This window comes from Cygnus olor, chromosome 1, assembly GCF_009769625.2.
Source record: "Cygnus olor isolate bCygOlo1 chromosome 1, bCygOlo1.pri.v2, whole genome shotgun sequence".
NCBI classification, from domain to species: Eukaryota; Metazoa; Chordata; class Aves; order Anseriformes; family Anatidae; genus Cygnus; species Cygnus olor.
Window position 1 is genome coordinate 101,736,880 of NC_049169.1, and position 18,245 is coordinate 101,755,124.

At 39.8% G+C, this 18,245-nt stretch overlaps 1 protein-coding gene across 1 annotated transcript; it reads right to left on the reverse strand.

Moving 5' to 3' along the window:
• Positions 1-2,458: 2,458 nt before the first annotated feature.
• LOC121073031 (T cell receptor beta chain MC.7.G5-like) lies at positions 2,459-16,904 on the reverse strand. Its single transcript, XM_040563572.1, has 6 exons — positions 16,854-16,904; positions 8,017-8,080; positions 5,039-5,374; positions 4,706-4,723; positions 3,873-3,979; positions 2,459-2,941 (listed from the first exon to the last, which is right to left on the reverse strand). The coding sequence occupies exons 1-6, from the start codon at positions 16,902-16,904 to the stop codon at positions 2,939-2,941; spliced, it is 579 nt and encodes a 192-aa protein (XP_040419506.1). The 3' UTR covers positions 2,459-2,938.
• Positions 16,905-18,245: the final 1,341 nt, after the last annotated feature.

Here is an 18,245-nt window from a genome sequence, read left to right on the forward strand (position 1 = left end):
AGTGCTTTAGGGCAAAGGAGTATTTATCAGCTGTCATAACATGTTGAACATAAATAAACACAACTTTCACACAGTTTTACCAAACTTGTTGAACCTTTATGACAAATTTTGTTATTGATTGCTAGGTCGCATTTCTTCATTGGGAAAGGAACTATTGTATTACATGTACATCCCCTGGTTTTTCACCAGATGAAAGAACCTTTATCTGAGTCATTTAAACACCAACTGACTGACTAGGGAGCAGCTTTGCGGGAAAGCAATTCAACATGAGTAAGCAGTGAGACTTTCAGCTAATTGAATGCTAATTACATTTTTGGTTGCATTAGCAAGAATGCAGTTAGTATGTTGAAGCACTTGCAGGGTTGTATTTGGAATACTACCTCTACTGTCCATACACCCCAACTCACCCTGTCCCAGCCCCCATGCAATGGAGATATCAACAAATTGGAGAGAGTCCAACCAAGGATCACTAAAATGGTCAGAAGATTGGAAAAGAAACATAAGAAGAGAGGCTCAGGAAATCAGTTTTGTTCAGCTTGGAGACAAGGACACTAAAGGATAGCTAATTGCATCTCTCTCCCCCCCCCACCCCCCCCCCACCCGAGTTGGTGTCTTAGAGGGGCACAGTGAAAGGATAGTGGTAAAAAAAATGCAGTAAGGGAAATTGATTAGACATAAAGAGCAAATGTTTTTCTTTAATGGTGCTTCAGCACTCAGTTTCTCAGAGAACGTATTAAATCTATGTCCTTGAGAATATCTGGAATTCAGCTGGACAAACCCTTGTACAACATGATCTAGCTTTCAAATTAGCTCTATTTTGAACAGGAATTCAGATTGAGAGACCTACTGAAGTCCTTTTCCATCATTTTTTTTCTACAAGTCAATGTTTTTTATCATCTTGTTTTGTTGTTTTGAGACACCTAGAAAACACGAGTTATTTTTTTTTATGTTGCTTGTATTTTTTTATTGTAGGTTGTTTATTGTTGTTGTTATTGTTTTAAATTTTAAAAGCAGGTCAGCAACCCTCCCCCACAAACCCACAAGTCTTTATTTTTTTTGGCATCGAATAACAGAAACTGCAGCTGCACATGCAAAAACATCTACAGACTTCAGTAGCAAGAAGATTGTGTGAGATAATGAGACCAAAAAAAAGAAACAAAAAAACCCCACAGCTTTCATAAGACCCATATATGTCACTATAGCTGTCCAACTGTAACTTGTTGAACAGACAGCTGTGCCCTATGCCTCATCCTGAGAGGCTGGGGTGGTGCTGCGGTAAGAGAGGCTGGTGAGTTAATGAAACGGTTCTTTTCTGAGTAAATGTCAAACCGCATCCTGTTTTGGCTAAAACTCAACTGCTGTTCCCTTAAAGAGATATTCAAACACGTTTAGTCACTTCATCTCTGAGGAGGACTTGCGGGTGTTGGTTGATGAAAAACTCTACATGAGACAGCAACGTGTGTTTGCAGCCTAGAAATCACAGAATGGCTTGAGTTGGAAGGGAGCTTAAAACTTCTGGTTCCAATCCCCCTGCCATTGGCAGGGACACCTTCCACTGGATCAGATTGCCCAAAGACCCATCCAACCTGGCCTTGAACACTTCCAGGAATGGAGCATCAACAGCTTCTCTGGGAAATCTGTTCCAGTGCCTAACCAAACTTATAGTGAAGAATTTCTTCCTGACGTATTCTACCCTCTTTTCAGTTTAAAACCATTACCACTGTCCTATCACTACAGTTCCTTATAAAAACATCCCTCTCCAGTTTTCTTGTGGCCCCCTTAGCTACTGGAAGGCCACTATAAGGTCTCCCCGGAATCTTCTCTTTCTAGACTGAACAACTCCAGATCTCTCCTGTCTTCATAGGAGAGGTGCTCCAGCCCTCTGATCTTCTTCATGGCCCTCCTCTGGACTCACTCCAACAGATCCATGTTGGGGACCTCAGACCTGAATGTAGTACTCTAGGTGGGGTATCACAAGAGCAGAGTAGAGAGGGAGAATCACCTCTCTTGACCTGCTAGCTACACTTCTTTTGACGCAGCCCAGGATACAGTTGACTTTCTGGGCTGCAAGTACACATCTCTGTGTCATGTTGAGTTTTTCATCAGCCAACACCCCAAAGTACTTCCACACAAGTTTGCTCTCGATTCATTCATCCCCCACTCTGTACTGATGTCTGGGATTGTGCTTTCTCTCTTGCCCCGCAAACCCTTCCCCCCCTCTCCCCCTACTTTCTCCTCTCCCTCACTCTCCTCCTCTCTCCCTCTCTCTTCCTCTGTCCCCATCCCAACTCTCTCCCTCTCCCTCTCCCTCTCCCTCTCCCTCTCCCTCTCCCTCTCCCTCTCCCTCTCCCTCTCCCTCTCCCTCTCCCTCTCCCTCTCCCTCTCCCTCTCCCCCCTTTCGTCCTCCCCTCCCTCCCCCCCTCCCCCCTTCCCTCCCACTCCCCCTTCCCCCTCCCTCCCTCCCTCCCTCCCTCCCTCCCTCCTTCCTTCCTTCCTTCCTTCCTTCCTTCCTTCCTTCCTTCCCCCCCAGGCTGAGATATAGAGACTTCCTTTTATGCCCTATGCAATTTAAATATACCATGAGAACATGATCTGGAGTACCACATTGCTCCAATAAGTAGAGGTCATCTTTGTTCAGTTGTATATTCTCCCTAGAGCGAATTGTATCCATTCAGTTCTTTGAGAACAGTAGAAATCAGTTGTGTCATCCTATCATAGCTTATAAAGGAAATTACAGAGAAGTTTATTAAAGATAGACTTTTATCAAAAGATAATTTGAAAACAAGCAAAAATAGAAGTATATAGCCAAATCGCTGTTCTCCTGCCTTTGTTAGTATAGAAGGCTGGTTCCTGAAGCAAATGAGGACTTGTGTTCAAAGATTTGAAGCTTGCATCATATGTCCGTCTTCCTCTTCAGGGCAAAGCATATCTAGAATATTTACTGCATAAAGAAGGAAAAGAGCAAGAGATTAAGGATGTGCCACTGAAATTACTGAAGTCCAAGCAATGTTTCTTATGTAAATTCTTTCTCTGAGAGAGAAAGGAAGAAAGGGACTAATCAAGTTTTCCACAGTTCAGTCTACAAATATTTAAATTCTTGCAATGGATAAAAGAACTAGGTGGTTTTGTTTACAACAACAAAAGGATTTAGAATACATTATGTATCTAGATGGAAAGTGATTATTTGTGTTTAAGTAATAAAGTTGATAGGAAGGAAGGAAGCAGGGAAGGAGGAGGGTAGAGATAGTGGGTAGAAGGGAGGAAGGAAAGGAAAAATGGAAGGAAGAACGGAAAGAAGGAAGGAAGGAAGGAAGGAAGGAAGGAAGGAAGGAAGGAAGGAAGGAAGGAAGGAAGGAAGGAAGGAAGGAGAGTTTTCAGGAAGGAAAAAACTTCAGAGGAAGTTTTCAACAATAAATCAATGCTGCTCACAAACATGGCTTTAAAGAACCATTACCTTTTTCCCCTTCCTGTTCCCCCATAGATTAAGTTCTCTTCCATTTTTTCTTGGAGTTATAGGTTTTTGTTTGTTTGTTTGTTTTCCTCCTTTGCTTTTCTTTGTCTATCCTACTGTTCTCTGTGTTGTTTCACACTTTAATTGCTCTTTATTCTTTTCTTTAAAGACACCATAGATTTTGGTAATATTTAATTCATTGCCTACCTCCCTGTCATCTTTCCCTCTTTTTGTCTGGAGACCTTCCCTCCATCCTCAATATTTTTTTCTCTTGAAAATGATGAGACACACAATATAATTTAGGAGAGGTGGGTTTGTATAAATATCAACTGCATGACCTCATTTTGCCCAGATGGGTCTCCTGTACAGTTAGAATGAATTAGGACAAATGTGTACAGAGTAAAAGAACTCTGTTCCTTACCTTGGACCTAAGCATCATCCCCGCTACAAATATCCCATACAAAATGCTCTTCAAAATGAGCATGATGTACAAAAACTTCCCAGCTGTAGCACTTCTTTGATAGTTTTCTGAAAAGTAGGAGAAAAAGAAGAAAATAAAAACCAACAGAGAAAACAAACTTTTTTACAAAACTTTCCTGGGCAAGGACATTATTATTTCAACCTGCTGATTAGGAAAACTTGTGCAATGCTCATTTGCACAAGTTATAACTTGGCTGCCCTTAGCTTAAATATCATCTTAATCATTAATTGTATTAGATTTCTCACATTCACAGTGGTGGGACTGATTAGGAGCTGATCTGAAGAAATAGAGTTTGGAAGCATCAAATGAAATTGTATTTGGAGTCTTTCACATGGGAATATAATTTATTCTGATTCTGCATTATATTTAAGGAGACGACATGCTGCAGAATGCCTTTGCTGTCAGTGACCTACCAAGTGTTCTGACTTCTCACTAGAAAATCAGCATCCAGCTTTATGCTATGAGCAGCTGTGCCACAGTGAGAGATATTTTTATGCCAAAATGTTGAGTTTTAGCAGCCAGTCTCATGGAATGTTTAATGAGAACAGACAGAATTGGATGTTCACACATATACAGTAGAACGTGAATGTATATGTCCACATATGTACTTGCATGTGTACACAGGCATAAACTACCATGCCTGACAGGAAAAACAATCACAGGACACACTGAGACACTTGTACACAGGACACATCTCTCATTGCACACATGAGCGTTTGTGTAAAGTAACAGACACTTTGTCAAGAGAATCAAAAATCAGTCATTTAGCTTACCTTTGAAAATAGTACAGCCTAAAAGCAGAAGGAAAGAAAAATAGGAGTTATTATTTGAGCAGTGATATATATCAGCTCACCTTTTGCTGTGTTTGTGCAATTATTTGTACAATGGAGGGTAGATGTGAGAATGAGAATGATACAGTTTTTAGCCAGTTTGAGGAAAAACAGAATAGAATGGATTCCTTTGACTGGTTTCAGTTTTCTGGGTACTGACAGATCTGAGTTAAGTGTACTAGAACTGCCAAGAAACATGCTTGCAGTGATGACTACTTGCCCTAGAGAAAGGAGCCTACAGAGGATGACACCCACACCCATATAAGTCTTACTCACCAGCATCACCATAGATGAATTTGTGTATTGATTCCTGTGTTTCATTCTTAAAAAAATTGGCAACACACTCAAAACGGTTCAAAGGGTTGAACCATTCTTGGGCTGAGATTCTCAGTCGGCTGGTCAGTGAATAAGTATTCGCATATGATGTGGAAGTCTCATCTGTCCCCACCCCTTCTGTCCTGTCAGCACCATTCACCTTCCAGACTAGATTGAGGTTGTCGGGGTAGAAACCAGAGGCCAGGCATACCAGTGTGGCCTTGCTCTTCTCTTGGATCTCTTGCTTTGATGGGGAAAAGATGACCACAGCTGGTGGTATGATTACATCATTCTTCTCTGAAACAGAAAGCAATACAGCCCAGAGCCTCCATTAATGACTTCACCATCACAATACAGCCCAGAGCCTCCATTAATGACTTCACCATCACACATGCAAATATCAAAGCATGGGTGTTTTTTGTTTATTTTGTTTCTTTGATTGGTTGGTTTTGTTTTGTTTTGTTTGTTTGTTTGTAGAAATATGTGTATGGGAAGCTGTATAGTGAATTCACAATTCAATTTGACTTACAACACTGAGTATGCAGGACCATGATCTTTGGGCTAAAAGACAAGTACACATACATTAGCTTATAATTGTCTTTCCAGTATTGTATGTACTAAATATGTCATGCTATATATGCCATTTGAGTCAAAATCAATAGGATATTTGAACAGAATATGGTATGAGGATTTTAAACATAAGTGTGCAGAGCAAGTACAAAATATTTTTTCTTACTATTGACCAAATAGCCAAGATACTAAAGATGAGATGTTAATTGAATACTACTACCAATAATAATAATTTAATTCTTTGTGCTAAACTAGACAATGAGCAGGCGTCAAAGTGAGCCTCTGCATTCACCTTCTGTTGGGTCTTTATGTCTCTGTGTATGTTTGTCTCCTCTCTCTCTGAGTCAAGATTTTTCTGAAATGTCTTGGCTTATTTCACCTTAAGTCCTCTTTCTCTTGTCTTACCGTTTTAAAAAGAAAAATAAAACAAAAAAAACTGAACTCCCCAGACCTATAATCTACAATTTTTTTTTAACCTACAAATTTTCCCAAAAGAATCAGGAGTGACAGTGTTTTCTTTCTTAGCAAAGAAATAGTAGGCTATGTTTTCTTACCTAAGCCAGACAGTTTAATTTCTGCCACAAAATGTTGCTTATATCCAAACCACAAGGACATAAAGCAGTAATAAATTCCCCACTTCCATCTATTGAGGAAAACTTGGATTTAAATTTTGAAGGCTTGATTCTGCACTAATGATACAACTTCCACTCTGCCTGTTGAGAAATACGTGGATTATATCCTTAGTGCTAAAAATAGTGCAAAGTGCAAGTTCATTATAGTATGAAAAAAAGCAAATGGGACTTCAACTGTGTTTCTCATGCCATTATCACAGGACTTGTCAGTTCCATCTTTTCTATTAAATGACTCTCTTATTTTTTTCTTGCATAAATCCATGGCAATGTGGAAATGGAGTTCGGAAAAACCGGACATGTCTAAATGTTAGACAAGAATTCTTTTTACCAAAAATCTACTTGCTTTTGTCTGACAATATAAATGCTTGAGTGTTATGGTTCTGTGTGTACATATCTGTAAAGATTTTCACTGATATAGAAACTTTCTCTGATAGACCCTCTTTAATTCAGACTCTTCCCATTTGTCTTTTCTTATGCCCTCATGGATGACACTATAGATTTATCTCCCTCATCAGCATTTACAATTTTTGCTGATGTTCTCTCTCAGACTCATTTGACTATTTCCTTCTCCTCTTTTTCTCTTTCCTCATCTCTCTGCTAGGAATCCTTCTGAAATCTGAATAGCCAGACATCAGGTAGACAGCCAGAAATATCATGGTAAAAATAACTTCAGCAACTCTAATTGGTGTGTCAGACGCCAGACTGAAACTAACAAAGGGAGGGTGGAATCTTGACTCTAGTGAAATTAGTGGAAGCTTTATCAGTCATTTCAATTAAACTAGCATTTTAACATTTTGATGCTTTTTTTTTTTTTTTTTTTTTTCCTGGATCCAATGGTATGGTTCAGGGTCAGCACCTAATTTGAGAAAATGCATTTTCCCACGTTTCCCATAGGTGGACATACATATAGGTCACGTCTCTTCCCCCTAAACTGGTCCTACCTTCCGAAAGTATAAATGCTGTCAATTAGGAAAGTCATAGATGTTAGCACTCTATCTGCAACTTTGAGCTGGTTTTCTCCAGCAATGTATTTTTCACCAGAGCTGGAGCAGGGTATGTTCATTCACTCACGCACTTTCATGTACCACCATTCCCCTCTAGTCTTAAATCTGTTGTGTTGCCTCTCTTTTCTCTCTATCTTTTCCTAGAGAATCACAGTTAAGATCACCAGATTTTACTGATTTAGTTCCCAACAAAAATTCTTTTTCATTTTATTTTAGAATCATAAAGGAATTATCTAGTGTTTGCTATATTTCTTTCTTTATTTATTACACGGAACTTTTAAGTGTATTCCTCCTCCAAAATGTACTCTCTGTCTTCGATAACACACTATCTTATTTTTGATCCAAAATGGCCACCCCCAAATCTCTCCTCCACTCACTCTTATAAAGCTCCACCATATCCACTCTGTAAGTCTATGTGTAAGCAATAGGTTGGTCAGAATTTTTTTCATAGGTTTGATAAATACAGTCACATTCACCAGATGTCCTTATATTCATCTTAATGTGTTCCAGTCAGAGATGGAATTATTTTTATATTCCATTCTGCTGTGCTTCCATAAAAATGGAACGGTTATATTTCATTCTAGTCTACATTAACTATAGAGTATCAATAATGAGACATTCTGAAAAGAGTATCCTTCATCTGAATCTACTGTGTTTCATCTTTGTTTACCTCCATTACACTCCTAGAATCTTGCTCCTTGCACAACATAAGTCACTTATGATTCCCACTTACCCAAAACTGTTACTTTTGTTCCTTCTCCAAAATACTGGGTATTGATAAAACACAGTTTCACAGTCTAATATCAAAACTACTCACTCCTGTCTTGCACTGCTGTCCAGTGATAAATGTGTTAAAGCTTCAGATATGATTTTTTTTTTTCACAGTAGTAGCCAAAGGTGTACTGAAAAGAAGGTGTATCAATTATCTGTATGGTAGTTGATCATTAAATATTTTTCATTGTTTTCTAATGATGATTTGGATCATAGCATATGAACAAGCACTCATTTCTCTGTCATTAATAAACCATTAATAAAACAATTTATTGTCTACTGCTGTACTGTGATATCAATATATCCTCACACTTTTTAGGAATTATGATGCATAATGCAAATCCATCCTCCTTTTGGATACATTCTCACTTTCCTTCCAACTTCCATGTCTTTTGCTAGTTCCTTATGAATACATGTACATCCCTCCCAATTCTTCCATCCTTTTCTTTCATGGACACACATTCTATTTGGATATGACAATGGGAGATAGACTGTAGGGATAAGAAGAAATCATAAGGATTGGTTCATTCTGCAGGTATCCTAATTCTGTGGAAAAAACTTGGTCAGGAATATAGTTCATTTCTAGTAGAAGACAGCCAGTAGACTCATCGAACCCTGGATAGTCTTTGGGACTTCTGCATTTCAAAGGTAGAATATGTTCTTCCAGAATACACATACTTACAAGTCAGTCTTATCTGACTTGAGGTATCTTCTTTGATTGTCTCTTCCTTCTGACTCCACTTTCTTCCATTAATCTTGCTTGCTTGCTAGCTTACTTGCTAGGTTTATTAATCTGACAATATAATATCAACACATCCAATTCCCCGGGCAAATTTAATAGCAATGAATTGTTTAATTTGCCCCCCTCTTCCTCACAATCCCTGCTATATCCCTCTTTCTTGACCTGTCTTTCCTGAAACATCTTTCCAGCCTTCCTAGTGAGGCTCTGCTGATTCAAACCCTTCTGTTACACTTCTTTTCTTACCTAGAACAGTGAGCCATGTTCCTTCTTCAAAATATGGTATTGTTGCTGACCTTTACATGAAAATGTCTGAGGAGCTTGCCCTGCCTTTCTCCTCCTTATTGGCACAGTTTTCTATTTCCTAGTCCTTCATACTCAGAAAAGCCACCACTGGAACTGTTATACAAGCCACTGGAGATACAGTATGCTACTTCCGAAAGTAAAGTCTACAGCATTAAAATACTAGGACCATGGGGAAAGTCCTGTCCATTCTTCCCTTGCAGTCACTTACTACCTTTACTTCCCTTTCTTTCAAGCCTAACCAAAAAAAAAAAAAATCATTTAAGCTGTACTGGAGTTAGTCACTATCTTCCCTATTAACCTACAAAGACTTGCCTTTAGACAAGGAATTTATCAAACCCCTGACTTTAAGTGTCCCAAACAATAACCAAGAACTCTTTCTTTTTTCTTTTTTCTTTTCTTTTCTTCTTTTCTTTTCTTTTCTTTTCTTTTCTTTTCTTTTCTTTTCTTTTCGGTTCTGTTCTTGTGTTTTCTTTTCTTTTCTTTTCTTTTCTTTTCTTTTCTTTTTTCTTTTCTTTTCTTTTCTTTTCTTTTCTTTTCTTTTCTTTTCTTTTCTTTTCTTTTCTTTTCTTTTCTTTTCTTTTCTTTTCTTTTCTTTTCTTTTCTTTTCTTTTCTTTTCTTTTCTTTTCTTCTCCTCCCCTCCCCTCTCCTCTCCTCTCCTCTCCTCTCCTCTCCTCTTCTCTTCTCTTCTCTTCTCTTCTCAGGTTATCTTTTTTGTTATCAGGTGCTTAACCTACAAAATCTGTTTTCTCCTCTCTCACAATTAATGTTTGTCCTGGTCTTTAAATACTTCATCAACCCTCCTCCTCCTCATAAATTATATTAATAGAGCACTAGTTTGTCCCTTAATCTATCTTTCAATTCCTGAACAGAGTATTAGTGCCTTTATCTGCAATTTATCTCAGTTAATGAGTTTTACTTCAAGAATAAAAACAGTCCAGTAAATTCTGGACTTAATCTTCTACTTTCTCCTAAGGGCTTCCCCCCTCATACTTTCCTGCCTGTGTTTCTGTTTGCTTTTATTCTTTTTTAAATTATTAATTTTTGTATATATATTTCTTCGACTTTCTCAAGAGAAAAAAAAAATTACCTAGGAACACCTTTCACAATTATCAGTGCAAATGTGGCAAAAATTACTTATGAGCTAGCAACTGTAGGTGTAAGATTGATCACCACTCTCACTGGTACATAGAATAACTTAAACATACTTTTTTAAAATAGAAAATTATGATTTAAACAAACAAACAAAAATGCTGAAAGACAAAATTCTTCTAAGCAGTTCCGGCTTTCCTTTCTTTTATTTTAAACATACCTTCTAAACAACATTTTCTTACTTGTAACAATCTGCCTGGTCCCTGCTCTAAATTGCAATGGCTCTGGGTAAGCAGAGCTAGAAATTTTTGCTAATAATTATTGATAAAAACTTGAAGGTGGAAGTCCAAATGGCTATGATTGTTATTCTTCATCATCTGAGTCAGTGTGAAAGAGAAATCAGCTCAGATTTCCTCTCTTGGTGGAGAAATAAATGCTAAGACTTGTGACATTACAATGTTTAGTAGGTGATAATAAAAAGGCCTCCTTTTGTTCATGCCTTGTGAATTTAACACCCATAAAGGCATTTTTGTAAAAAGCAGTTTCACAGAAAACCGTTCCTTTGGATTGGAACTATCATGAGACTACATAAGTAACATCTGTAATCAGAGCACCAAACAAACCTCTTTCTTCAATATGATATTTTCTCCTGTTTCAAAGTGTTTTCAGGAGATGAAGGAAGTGACAAGCCCATTTCATGGGCTCTATGCCTATCTTTCCAGTAGTACCTATATATATATATATTTTGTGACAATGACATTAAAAAATATATGCCAATTACACTAATATCTGTCATCAAATCCTTTTCAAATAACAAGAATAACAAATGCATTAACTGACAGGACTTTTAATCTATTCACCATATCAATTCACTTTTCTTACCTACCACAACAAACCTGGTGCAATCACCAAATTAAACTCCAGTGTAAGAACACAGTGATAGAATCAGCAGCTACCATCCCTCTCCTGAAAGGGTATCAGTTCTCATCTAGCTAGTGTTCTGTTCCTAGCTCTACCACGCTAGAATCCTGCATCTACTTTGGCTAGAAGTCAGCACATTTTTTTATTAGCAGTTATTTGAACATTTGCTTAGATGACGGATAAGAGAAATGGAAGAAAGCTCCTCCTTCACACCCATTACACAGGCAAACACAGTAGAAAATGTTCTAAAGCTTTGCCACTTGCTGATTTGGCTGTACTTGTTTTAAACAGGAATGCAAAAATGTCAAAATAATTGTGTTGGTCATATTGAAAGGTTCCACTAAACTAACACCGTATCTCTGCATTCATAAAGAATAAATGTCAAGTGAAGACCATAGGACTAATGAAGGCATGTAGAAGTTACTTTCCTAAAACGCTTTTATCTCCAGCACTTTTCACTTCAGGTACTACAGGAAAATTGAAGGATCATTTATAGTTTTGTCCTACATTAACCTACATGATCTCACACCAGATCCACATAAACATTTAGTTTACAAATATGCTTAGTAATACAAACTTCTTTTTCTCCATTATGTCAGCAGACACAGATTTAACAATTACTCTTAACTGCCTTTTGCCAAGATAATCAAACCTTTATCACCTTTTATTGGTTGTTCCAGAATTCTATTCTGTAATGAATTAATATCCTAGAGTAACAAACAAAGGGACAAAAGAAACTTACCAAGCACTGTCAGCTGAGTGCCCTTTCCAAACTGTAGTGGTGAGTTTGCACAGTATTTTGGAGTACCACTACAAAGTGCCACTAAAAGCTATCAACTGCACATAAAACTTATGAAGTATCAGGATATATCATAACTTTTGTTAGATCAGACAATGAAGGGACCATTATGCTGTCATTTGTGTTAGAAAAATACTATACTTTTTCTGAAAAATGTGTTGAAATAGGTTGAATATTACTTCTGGAGATACTGTATCTAGTGAACCCAGCCTCTCTAGGAAGTAACTCTTTCCACCTCTGTATTCTACTTCTCAGTTTCAGAATTCAATCTGAGAAAACTTTTGTAAATTAGAGCAGAAACAGTGAATCTATCTTCTTTCTGCCATCACTAAGCTGTGCTAATGAAGACTTGAGTTTCTGTAACTCACCCATTTGCCCATTCTGCACTTAGTTTGCCTGTCTTCCCCCCCGCCCAATCTTCATACAACTCTTCAATTTTCTCTTACAAAAAACTCCACTGTCATGGATTTGTTAAAAGTACAGGCTTCTTTTCCTTACCTAGTACCGTTACGTGGGTCCCAGGACCAAACTCAACTGAATATGTATCACGGTACTACAGAGGCTCTCTCAAAATATGCCCCTCCCCATAACAAAAAGGGGACAGAGTAATATGACTACACCATGTGAAAAATCCAGAGAGGAGACAGAGACTGAGGCTAGCAGGAGAACGTGCAAGAATGCTAATAGAGCTAACAAGTAGGCCACAGAATCTGCTTCCCAGAAAGAAGTGATATAAATGCTGTTTTGTTGGAAACTGAAAACTAGACTGGACAACATCTGAAGGAGTATCCTGTTGGATATGTTGTCAAAAGGATGATGTGGGATTGGGAGGTAGATGTAGGCCTTCTTGTGGCCTCCTTCCTAGGAGACACTTACCTGATTTGGTACTTTTTCCCAGCAGGAGCAGTGCTCATAAGCCTGTCAAAATTACATTTTTCTTTCTTTTTTTTTTTTTTTTTCCTCATGATAATATTGTATTCATTTTTCCTCAAGCCCCAGCCTGACAGAATCTTCCAGGACCTCATGGGAGAGCAGAAAGACATTGCATGAAGCAGTATGGTTCCCATGTGGCTATTTATTAATGACCACAAACCTACTGATTTCTGTACAGAGGATGTCCTGTTTGAGACTGTCCTGTCATGTTGGAAATATCTACAGATCACTGATGGACTGAGCAAAATGTTTTTTTTCTACTTACAAAGTCTTCAACGACGTCTAGACTACAAACCCTCCCACGTGAAGAAAAACAGGAACATTGCCAGGATTTCATTACAAGATAAAAAAAATATGTGGGTGACTTCTGGGTATAAAGAGGAGAGAATTCATTATGTTTTGTCTACCTGTTCTTGCTGGGTGTACTTGGGAGCTTCAGAGTTTATCCCTTCTTAGGGAGGGTTTCTGTAAAGGCCTCCCAGAGGAAAGCATCGCTCTCCTATCAGTGTTCTTGCAATGACTGATTTTGATGCTTCCCTCAGCTCCACTCTCAGTGACCAAGGACAAATTTTAGAAAATGCTAAAGTCTGTGCTTACACTGACTGGACTATAGAAAATGGATGGTCTTGACTGTGTGATCGTATTACAAAGATATCTGGGGAGAATAAAGTGCCTCCGTCCCCCTGTATGCAGAGCTGTACTATGCTATTTGACTCCTCCAACACATTACCACACATCAACCCAGTCCTGTATATATATCTGATGACAAACAGGAAAGGGAGATGGCTGTGATAGGTTGAGAACTAGGAAGACACAGACATGGGTATGAGCACACCACAGAGATGCTAAACGCTAGTAGGAAGGTAAACAGCACAAGTGCAGTGAAAAAAGATGAGTGCAAACTTGTTGTCATGGGATAATTTAGGGGAAAGATAGTTACAAAAAGAAAACACCACCACCACAACCAAATGCCGTAGTTTCTAAAATACATTTACTAATATATTAGGCTGGGTATAGTGGGTGGATAGCAGTTTTTATTCTAAGATTTCTGGCACACACACAGACACAGAATACACCAAATACATCAATCAAGCCCTCCATAAAAGCTGTGGCCAGCACCCTGGACGTGGGTAAACATAACACTCACTCCAACTGGTCAATGGGTCTAAGTCCAAGCTGATCACCAGGCTTACAATGCGCACCTCAAGTTGTCTTCTACAGTGTTGGACATCATTAATGTTTTTGCCTAGAAGAGATCTCGTCTCAACTATTTACTGTTCTTTGCCTTAGATGGCTGGCATAAGTCAGCATTGGCCTTCCTAGTCATGTCACACCAGACTGACCTCTTTGACTTTATCCATATTTGAAGCCAATTAACAATTGTTACCTGTTACAATCACCTTCTAGCTTCCCACCATGTATATAACAAAGATGAAAACCTTTTAACAGTTTTGGAGGATGCAGTCTGGAACTCTCCCCCATCCCAGTGATCTGTGTTTCATTTCTCTGTACTGCGTAGAATCATGTAATGAATGAGAACAGGGCAAATGTAGTCAAAGCCTCATTTTGTCTGAGCGGTACTTTCAGGCAGGTTTCACTTTGATACTCTCTGTCAAGGCCTGAGTGTGCCAATAGCCATAATGTACCTGATCACCCTCACCTGGGACCTCTCTCCATGAGCCCAGGATCTCCATTTGAGCTTGGACCTGGGCCTTCAATTCTTGCCTGAGCCATGTTTTAAGTGTACCTGTATCCATCCTACTCAGTCGACCTTGGACCTTTGTTGTAGGTAGCTTGTTTTCTAGATGGACCTCTCATATGCACACTGTAGCTTGTCTCCAGTCATGTCTTTGGTCCTGTCTCTTGGACAGACCAGCACCATGAGGCCATACACCATGAGACCATGCAGCAGCAATGTGGCCTTATGGCAAAGAATCACAGAATCATAGAATCACAGAATCATCTAGGTTGGAAGAGACCTCCAAGGTCACCTAGTCCAACCTCTGCCCTAACACTAAGAAGTCCTCCACTAAACCATATCACTAAGCTCTACATCTAAATGTCTTTTAAAGACCTCCAGGGATGGTGACTCAACACTTCCCTGGGCAGCCTATTCCAATGCCTAACAACCGTTTCAGTAAAGAAATTCTTCCTAATATCCAACCTAAATGTCCCCTGGCGCAACTTTAGCCCATTCCCCCTCATCCTGTCATCAGGTACATGGGAGAATAGACCAACCCCCACCTCACTGCAGCCTCCTTTAAGGTGTCTATAGAGAGCGATAAGGTCACCCCTGAGCCTCCTCTTTTCCAGGCTGAACAATCCCAGCTCCCTCAGCCACTGCTCATAAGACTTGTTCTCCGGACCCCTCACCAGCTTTGTTGCCCTTCTCTGGACTTGCTTGAGTACCTCGATGTCCTTCCTGTAGCGAGGGGCCCAAAACTGAACACAGTACTCGAGGTGCGGCCTCACCAGAGCCGAGTACAGGGGGACAATCACCTCCCTAGGCCTGCTGGCCACACTACTTCTTACACAAGCCAGGATTCTGTTAGCCTTCTTGGCCACCTGAGCACACTGCTGGATCATATTCAGCCGACTATCAACCAATACTCCCAGGTCTTTCTCTGCCAGGCAGCTTTCCAGCCACTCATCTCTCAGCCTGTAGCGCTGCTTGCGGTTGTTGCACCCCAGGTGCAGGACCCAGCACTTGGCCTTGTTGAACTTCATACAGTTGGCCTCAGCCCATCGGTCCAGCCTAAAGAAAGTTAATTGTGTCCTGGTCTGCCATAGGAGTGTTGCCAATAGGTTGAAAGAGGTGATCTTTCCCTCTACATAGCTCTGGTGAGGCCACATCTGAACTGCTGTGTCCATTTCTGGGTTCCATTGTACAAGAAAGATGTGGAAATATTGAAGAGAGTCAAGTGAAGAGCCACTAACATGATTAAGAAACTGCTAAGTCTGAGGGAGCTGTGACTGTTTAGACTGGAGAATAGAAGACTAAGGGGGGAATCTCACCAATGTACATGAGTATATGTGGTATGGTTTTAAGAAGACAGAGTCAGGCTTTCTTCAGTGGTACTGAAAGAGAAACAAGCTGCTGGTATTTAAGGTAGCTATTGTTTGACTTAAGTAAATTTAGTGAAGTCCTGGGCCACTGTATGAGCTCTGTGTAACCTGAACCTGGTATATAGTGGTGATCGAGCAACAGTGACCAGCATTGTTTGGGGTGGGGGTGGCACTGATGGGGTGGGGTGGGGGTGGTGAGGAGGAGAGGATGTGCTGACCAAGGATGGCGCCAGATGAGAGCCTTCCCCAGAAGGTAACAGAAGTCATGCTGCTTTGAGAGATAGCAGAAGCCATCCTGCCCTGCAACAAACTGCAAATCTGAAGGAACATAACAAGCATGTGTCAAATACAGATTGGACTATAGCAGATGAAGTGAAGACTGTACATGTATAAGAATCAAGGGAAAGCTTTGAGTGGGGTCCCTCCTTGGAGGCACACAGTTTGAGCTGATGTAATGGGAACCATTAAATTCTCACTGCTTTAAATAAGAGTTGACTCTCAGTGAATTCTAGTTGTCTGGGGAGACCCATTCTGCTAGGGGAAACAAGGGGATCCCCTAACAGGTAGCCAGTGACAAGACAAGAGGCAATGGGCACAAACTGAAACACGGGAGGATCTTCATGAACATCAGGAAACACTTATTTTTTTACTATGACTGAACACTGGAGTGGGTTGCACATAGAAGTTGTGGAGTCTCACTCCTTAGAGATGTTCATAAGCCACCTGGACATGGTCTTGGGCAACCTGCTGTAAGTGATCATGCTTGAACAAGGGAGTTAGACCATAAGATCTCCGGAGATCTCTTCCAACCTCAACCATTTTGTGATTCTGTGAACCCACATTGTAGCCTTCTTTCCAGTCCTGTCTGTGGAGTACAGCCCATTCTAGTCTTCTTTTGCTGCTGACTGGACATCCTGGATGTATTCATCCTGGTTCACTGCTTACTGTGTTCAGCTGCTGTGGGACTGCGCCCTGGTTAGTGAAGCCACTGTTCATGTTGTATTCACCCTTGGCTCCTGGCTTCCCTTTCCCACTGGCCCTTGCTGCTCTTTGTCATTTTCTCAGAAGACTATACATAACTAATAACACTTAGACATATTCATACAGTTTCTCCTCATAGTAGTCTCCAGGTGAAAGACACAGAAACCAAACCTACAGAATAATGAGGGACTTCAGCAGGTAATGAAGACACTCAGGAAGTCTTAGCTGGCATGATGGAGAAGTGACTCAGTATGAGCTTCAAGCATGATCTGTAGTAGGAATTTGCAAGCCTTGGATGCAAAAGCAAGCAATAGAATGTAAGATACGGGAGACTGTTTTACAGTGCAAAAACACAATAATCTGTCTGAGAAGAACATAACATGAATTAATATCAGGGAGTTGGACATCTCCAGACAGAAATAAAGTAGATCTACCCAAAAGTGGAGGTGAAAAGCTACTACAACATTACTGAGAAGGGAAGGTCTTTCACTATAATTAAAACCAATTAAATGATAATTATATTAGATGATAGTTAAGTGGTCCTTTTAAGACTTCTGACAAATGCTTATGCTCATGAATAAGGTGGCTTTGAAATTAGTTTCCAAACTGGTTTTGTTATATGGCTTGACTTGTTCATACCTGATGCTGGCAGCCTGAAATCAATTCATGGTTTAACTTTTACAAGAAAAGCGAGAATTTATCCATTTTATTCTTTTGCCCAACTCTGTTGGTTGGAGAAAACAAAGAAGAGGTGCTCTTTCATTTCACCTTTGGTTATTCTATACTCTGGACTTGTTGGGTCTCCTTCAACACTGAAAAGAATGACCTGAACTATGTACAGCTCATTCAGATGCTAAGTGATTAACATAGGGTATAGACAAAGATCAGGAGCTCTCTATACCTGCTCATCCTTCTCCTCAGGAGTGTTTCTGACATGCCCCAAAGGGGCAATTCTTTTGGGGCCAGATTCACCAATCTGGACAACTTTCTTTTCATTATGAAGATACCACAAGATGGAGATGAACAGTACTCTTGACCATTGGGAGTGTGAATAACTTTTTCCTTGCTTTTTAAACTCTGTTCATCAATAGCTCTGGTCTGTTTCTTTCAGTCTTCCTCTTCTCAGGCGGGTATATTTTGATAGTAGTAGTCAAGCTTTCATTCTCACAGCCTTCCCTCCTCTCTCACATGATACCATCATCCATTTTCGTCATACAATACTGCATGCAGTAGAACAGTGTGTTTATCCTCTAGAAATACAAAAATACTACCATCATCCTAATCACATATCAGGGTGGGTGTGAGGAAGGATGTAGGAGGACATTATGAAGAGTCTTATGAGTGTTAAACAGGAGT

Coding starts and splice junctions, on each gene's coding strand:
- LOC121073031 (XM_040563572.1), bottom strand. CDS start 16,904: ATGAACAGTGGCTTCACTAACCAGGGCGCAGTCCCACAGCAGCTGAAC. Junction 8,081..16,853: donor TCCCACAGCAGCTGAACACA/GTAAGCAGTGAA, acceptor TTTTGATATTAG/ACTGTGAAACTGTGTTTTAT. Junction 5,375..8,016: donor AACAAAAGTAACAGTTTTGG/GTAAGTGGGAAT, acceptor TTTCTGTTTCAG/AGAAGAATGATGTAATCATA.